The 6,641-nt window shown below is 38.1% G+C and overlaps 1 protein-coding gene across 3 annotated transcripts in view; it reads left to right on the top strand.

Moving 5' to 3' along the window:
* Positions 1-6,641, top strand: part of rarga (retinoic acid receptor gamma a) — a 61,422-nt gene that overhangs the window by 11,551 nt on the left and 43,230 nt on the right. For 2 of the 3 annotated variants that reach the window (XM_016521025.1, XM_016521023.1), the window contains exon 2: positions 3,081-3,373. In XM_016521025.1, coding sequence (XP_016376511.1) covers positions 3,205-3,373 — 169 coding nt within the window. In that variant the 5' untranslated portion in view covers positions 3,081-3,204. Of the gene's footprint in view, positions 1-2,026; positions 2,148-3,080; positions 3,374-6,641 lie in introns of all 3 variants that reach the window. The other variant, XM_016521024.1, reaches the window with a different exon arrangement.

Below are 6,641 nucleotides of genomic sequence, written 5' to 3'. Positions count from 1 at the left end.
TTTTTTTTTTTTTTTGGATTTCAACTTTTTTCCTTTTTGTTATATTAAAGTCTTAGAAACTTTTATTAAATAAACATCATTTATTTTTCTGCTTTTCGAATACAGTTTACGTAAATAATCCCATCAAAAAAAAATCCATCATAAAAGTATTTTTGTGTGAAAATGATTTTTATCAGTTAAAAAAAATGACTGTTCCTCAGTTGTAGCATCATTTGCACAATTTGTAAAAAATTAATTAAAAAAGAAAATTAGTGCACTTGGTTGCAGTGTCAATGAAGAGCTTGATATGAAATATGGGACATGATGTATGAAGGAATCAATGTTAAATCAATAAAAAAATATTATAGTCCTTTGGTTTTGGCATCATTTTGCGTAATTTTTAAAAACAATTCTATAAATAAAACAGTGCATTTCTGAACTAGTGCATTACAGTGAAGAGCTTGAGATGAAATATGTGACCCTGGACAACAAAACCAGTCATAAGGGTCAATTTTTTTAAATTGAGATTTATACATCGTCTGAAAGCTGAATAAATATGCTTTCCATTGATGTATGGTTTGTTAGGATAGGACAATATTTGGCCGAGATACAACTATTTGAAAATCTGGAATCTGAGGGTGCAAAAAAATCAAAATATTGAGAAAATTGCCTTTAAAGTTGTACAAATGAAGTTCTCAGCAATGCATATTACTAATCAAAAATTTAGTTTTGATATATTTACGGTAGGAAATTTGTCAAATATCTTCATGGAACATGATCTTTACTTAATATCCTAATGATTTTTAGCATAAAAGAAAAATCGATAATTTTGACCCATACAATGTTTTTTTGGCTATTGCTACAAATATACCCCAGCGACTTAAGACTGGTTTTGTGGTCCAGGGTCACATATGAGACATGATGTGTGAAGAAAACACTAAAATCAATCAATAAATATTACAGAAGCCAAATTGTCAAATTATAAAAGTGTGAAAATATTATTCAATTTATAAGATAAATAAAATAGTAACTTAAAATTTTGCCTTAGTAAGACAACAAACGGAGTCAGCCTTTTTATTTTATTTCAATATATTAAAAATATCAATTCCATCACAGAATTCTGTTAAACATAATCTGTAACTTGATATGTAAAGGGATATCATGAAAAAATGTACAAGAAAACTTTTACTTAGTCCCGTGATGTTTGCATATCCACTGTTGGACATTGTTAGTAGACAAATTAAACTAATAATAGTTTAAAAATTTATTTTAAGAGTGTAAAAGCGCCCAAGAAAAACCCTAGAGGTATGTGTGTGTAGCACTTGGCAAGAGGTTTCTTAGGGTTTCATTGTGTGGATTACAGTAGAGCTGTGTGCATCTGTTATGGAAAGGGAGCTCAGTATTTCTCTCAAAGACTATGTGTTCAGGTGCAAGTGTTTTTATGCGACAGTGAGAAAGAGACTGTATGAATGTGTGTTTTGGAAAGCCCAGGCTTCTTTCCTGGCCAGAGTGCTGCCCCCGTAGTGCCCCCCAGTGCCCAGACTCCGTCACTGAATCTGTCTCCTTTTTTTCTTTCTTTCTCTCGGCTCGGTCTATGTTTATGCCGAATTCATGAGCACGATTTTTCCCTTGCTTTTTGCCCTGATTCACAAACCACAGCACTTCCAAAAAGCGCTGAATTCTTTGGCTCAGCTCATTTTTCAAAAACCACATTTAAACAACAAGCCGCCAGCACCACCCACTCATAAAAATCACTCAAGGGAGAAGGAACAAAAAATGGAAAGGGACAACCCAGCATTCACTAGTGCAGTGATGAAGATAGGTTTTGTCTTATTGAAACACAGAGCGCGATGCCAAAAAAATCGGTCTTGTTTTCAAGTGCAAATATCTAAACATCCTTAATAAAAGATAAATGTTTTTGAGAAGCAAAACTGCTTAATAAATCAGAATTTAGTGAGCTTTGTGGTTTCATTTTTGACAAACACCTTTGGAATGGAAGCAAAACAATTTGGACAAACAACTCTTCCTTTCACTCCTTCTCTTCCAGTTCCTCATCTTCTCCACTGGAGCCCACGTTGGGGCCTCGGGTCTGTGAGGGGCCGACTGTAGTCGTGCAGGGCTCAGAGACTGGCAGCACAAACAGAGAAGCTCTTTCTTGTGGCGTTTGGGTGATTTAAATCATATGGAATAGCCTGGAAACACCACAAACGTCTGGACACCTTTCAAAACGGAGCAGACAAGAGCGCTCTCTTTGTCCCTCCCTCTGTTTCTCTTCTCCTGCCTCAACCGAACTTTTTCCTAACCGCTTTATTATTTTCCTCCCTCCCCTTCGTTTCTTTTTTTGCTCTCTTTCTTTTCCTCTCTCCGTTTTTACATATCACCCCATCGTTTTCCCTCAGACTCCACCCTCCTCTCAAACACACAAGCGCTCTTATGCACTGGCTGTTGGGTTGTTGTTAAACTGATGTGAGAATCTCGCAGATTGCTGTTTGTGAGACGTTAGGGGTTCTTAAAAGATTAGTTCATCCGGAAATTAGCATTCTGTTATCATTTATTCATGCTCATGTCGTTCCACGCCTTCCTTTTTATTTTGAACAATGTACTAGTCACATTTTCCGTGCAATTTGAATGAATGGAACTGGAGCAAAAGTTTGATTTGTGCAGTATATTTCAAATCTTCTGAAGCCGTATGATAGCTTTGTGTGAGGAACAGACAGATAATTTCTTCTTTAAAAGCCTCGACATCTGCTTCATGTCCTTGATGAATGAACGAGGGAACTAGGTGAACAAATCATTCTTCTGAGTTGTTCTATTCAATGAATCGGCTGAGCTGATTCACAAAACCAGTCTGAATGATTCATTCTTGAATTGGTCTGGTCCTTTTAACCCACTTAGTCAGTGATCCAGTCGCAAGTTTTTTTCATATTCACGTGGAAGATTATGAGTGAATAACGAAGAATGAAAGTAATTCGGCTTTGGAATTGCTTGAGAGTGAGTAAATGTGCGGTTTGCACATGAGTTTGCACTCACTGAACTGTTTTACTACTGTTTAGAATTCTTTGTACAAATGCTTAACTTATTATATGTGTTTCCTCCTGAAGGTACGTCCTGTCGTATGAGTGAAAGCCGAGCCGTGACGCAGATCTGAGAAGTTTGCCAACATTGTCACACAGGCCGTTGAAGCGCACGACAGGCCCAACCAGCCTTTGGCAATCAACCGTCGCCATGGCAACCAATAGGGAACGGCAGGTGGGTCACATGACCGGCTTCCCACCTGCTGTCTACCCCTTTGCCTTCAATTCCATGCGGAGCCACTCCCCCTTCGACCTGCTGACCAATAGTAGCCTGTTTGGACGGTTTGGGGCGGACCTTCCCAAAGAGATGGCAGCGTTGTGTGAGTATTGAACCTGTTCTGCATTCGTTTATTAGCAGAATTAGCATTCGATTCTTACAAAAGATCTTGTTTTGGGGTGTTTCTTCTGCCACTATCAGGGTTTTTTTATGTCTTGATTTTTTTGTGTTTTGAAGATATTGGAAGGTTGAATTTTTATGCAGTTTACCCTGAATTTTTACGTAGTATAGTGTTTATCTTTTTTTTTTATTTAAAAAAAAAAAAAAAATAATAAAAGTAAAAAAAACTTTTAAAATAGTGTGCTAAATTATCTGTAATCAGATTTATGGCTAATATTGTATCCAGTTCAATCAGACTATAATTGTGGGATATGTGCAGTATGCATTGTTGGATGCTGCACATTTTGGTAAAAGTAGTAGGCCATGCATGCAGTGCGTAAAGTATACATAGTATGAGTAGTATTATATTTAAGAATCTTGCTTGTTTTGCTGTGAATTTGTTGGAGGAGAAAGAAAACGCTGACTCTTTTACTGTAGTGTTCTTGAGTCTTTCAAGTGTTTGCTAGCTAGCTAGTCTTGTTCCCTGGAAAAAGGGCATTTCTTACAGGTGTTTGACCTCAGAGAGAGGGAAAAAGTCCTGCATTTTAGCTTTAGTGTCACAGGGGGCGCTGTTTTACATCCGACAGCAGAAGGAAAGTGTATGTGAGACAGGATAGAGAAACAACAGATGGCTGAGAGAGAGGAAAAGAGCCATTTAACAGACATTTTATTCTGCAGAAATACTTTTTGCCGGTTTAATATATCACGTTTTTACATTTTATAGCATTCCAGAAAAATAGCGGGTTTCTCGAACCAGCTGTCACAGGTTTTCATCGAGATATTCTTTTTTAGGTGAGGTGTATAGTACATTCACTGGCTCTTTAGATTCAGAATGTGTTGCAAGAATGCGAGCCGTCTGTGGATTTTTCTTGTTTAGACAGTAGCTTAGGGGAAAACACAAGCCACAGACATCTGAAATCTCATCTCAAGTCCTGAGGGGAGAATCTGTGATGGGTTTGGATGGCTACAACAAAGCAGAAGACTATGTGTTCCCCCTCCTCAAAACACACACACGCACGCACAGATATACACTACTCGCCATCTCCTGTTGTGCCGCTTTTACTCCTCTGCAAGTCTGAACAACACTCCAGCCTTTTAGATGTCAATCATACCCACCCCCCTACAGCTGCCCACCTAATCCAATAGGTATTTACAGAGAGAGGCAGAAAGAGAGAGTGAGGGAGGGGTGATGGAAGCACCTGGGGATGATGTCCTGGTGCGGTGGAATCCAAGAACACACCCTGCTGTGAAAACACACTGACGGATACACAATAAACAAGTCTCCTCTGTCTCCTGGTCCTGAAAATGAGAAACATATTTCGCCTCGCATATGCAGACGGCCTGAATACGAAATTGCCTTTGTGGAAAACGTGTTGTGAAAGTCACATGAATGTTTGAAAATCTGGGAAATGATCGGAGGAGTTTGACGAGGCAGATGTTGATTAGCATTGTCAGCTGTGGCTTTAACTTTAACATCATTTTGAAGTCAGCGTGAAATTAGAATTCATCTTATTTACATTTTTGTTTTGCTTCCAGCTTTTTTTTCCTCGTCGTTTTTAGTCAAAATTATAAAACATGCTCTTCCTCTGAAACTCTTTTCCTTTCCGCACGACCTATTGGAGAATGTTAACAAATCGTCAAATGGCTATTTAGGCATTGTTTTAGCAAATTCATGTTCAATCTGGCGCTATTATGAGTTACAATACTGTTACAAGGGGTGGGGTCAGAAAGATTTTTTCCCCCAAATATTTCCCCAACATGGATGTATAAAATTAATCAAAAGTGACATTAAAGACATTTATAGCAAACATTTCTATTTTAAACAAATGCTATTCTTTTTGAACTTTCTATTCATCAGATAATCCTGAAAAAATATGTAGCATGGTGTTCAATATACATAATAATCAGAAATGTTTCTTGAGTAGCTAATGAGCATATTAGAATGATTTCTGAAGGATCATGTGACACTGAAGACTGGAGTAATGATGCTGAAAATTTAGCTTTGCATCACAGGAATAAATTACATTTTAAAATATATTAAAATAGAAAGCAGTTATTTTAAATGGTAATAATATTTCACAATATTACCGTTTTTACTGTATCTGTGATCAAATAAATGCAGCCTCGGTGAGCATAAGACTCCAAATTTTTGAATGGCATTGTATAACATCCACTTTTCATGGTGCAATCAAGTCCCACCCTTTAAAAAAAAAAATCCTGTTTCACATTGAAATCGGTAAAATTAATTGCAAATGGTAATTCATGTTGACTTTTAAAAGTCAAATTGAGCTCATTTTTTAAACTGGAAACAATTTCTGCCTCGCTCTGGCTGTTTGCATATCCAAAAGCACGTCGGTCCCTAAGCAATGCCAGGAATTGGGTGAGAGTCAAGACCACAGAGGCCCTAATTTGCTTTTGGGGACGCCGTTTGACATTCTTTTTAGACAGGCATGTCACAAGTTGTTTTACTGAGCCATTCGCATCCCTGGCTCTGAGACGAGAGAAAAGAAAGGCAGACGAGCAACCGGCCCGGTGCTGTTTTTGCTTTTTTTGCGGGAGTTGGTTTAACAGGCCTCTTCATTGTTGTCAGAGCTGTCTGTCGGCTAGACTGCGAAAATTCCCAGCTCATAAAGGTACAAAAAAATACCGAAGGCCCCGTCTTTAAGTGTGTCTGTGTTGTTAGTCCTGCATTCTTCCCTTGACTGGTGTGTACAATTTCCCAGAGAAGACAGTCATGCTTTGGCCTACTTCGGATAGGTGTCTTCAAGCAGATATATGCTGACAGGTTCAATCACCTTCCAGAGATGTGCAGTTGGCATAGAGCTCTTAAAAATATTGATTTCACACACTGACAGCTGACACTATCACTTTTTGTTTTTTGTTTTTTTTTAAAAAGCCACTTTTCACAATTTTCTCAAATTCTGTTGCATCGTTTGCAGTAACACAGTGATAAAGTGAGTGATGTATGTACATTTAGATTTATGCATTTGACAGATGCTTTTATACAAAGTAACTTGCATTGCATTTAAAGGTGCTGTATGTAGGATTGACACCGAGTGGTTGAACTAGGTATTGCAGTCCAAATTCAAAATATTGGAGAGGGTTTTTTTCACCCGGCCCCTCCTCCTCAGACTTGAGGCACACGCAGGTTGCCAGATTGATGACACCAACAGGAACGAGCGCACTTGACGATGAATGAAATGAAATACGCT

The sequence above is a fragment of the Sinocyclocheilus rhinocerous genome, unplaced genomic scaffold (genome assembly GCF_001515625.1).
Source record: "Sinocyclocheilus rhinocerous isolate Xijiao unplaced genomic scaffold, SAMN03320098_v1.1 scaffold28, whole genome shotgun sequence".
NCBI classification, from domain to species: domain Eukaryota; kingdom Metazoa; phylum Chordata; class Actinopteri; order Cypriniformes; family Cyprinidae; genus Sinocyclocheilus; species Sinocyclocheilus rhinocerous.
This window is presented reverse-complemented; position numbering and strand designations above follow the sequence as displayed.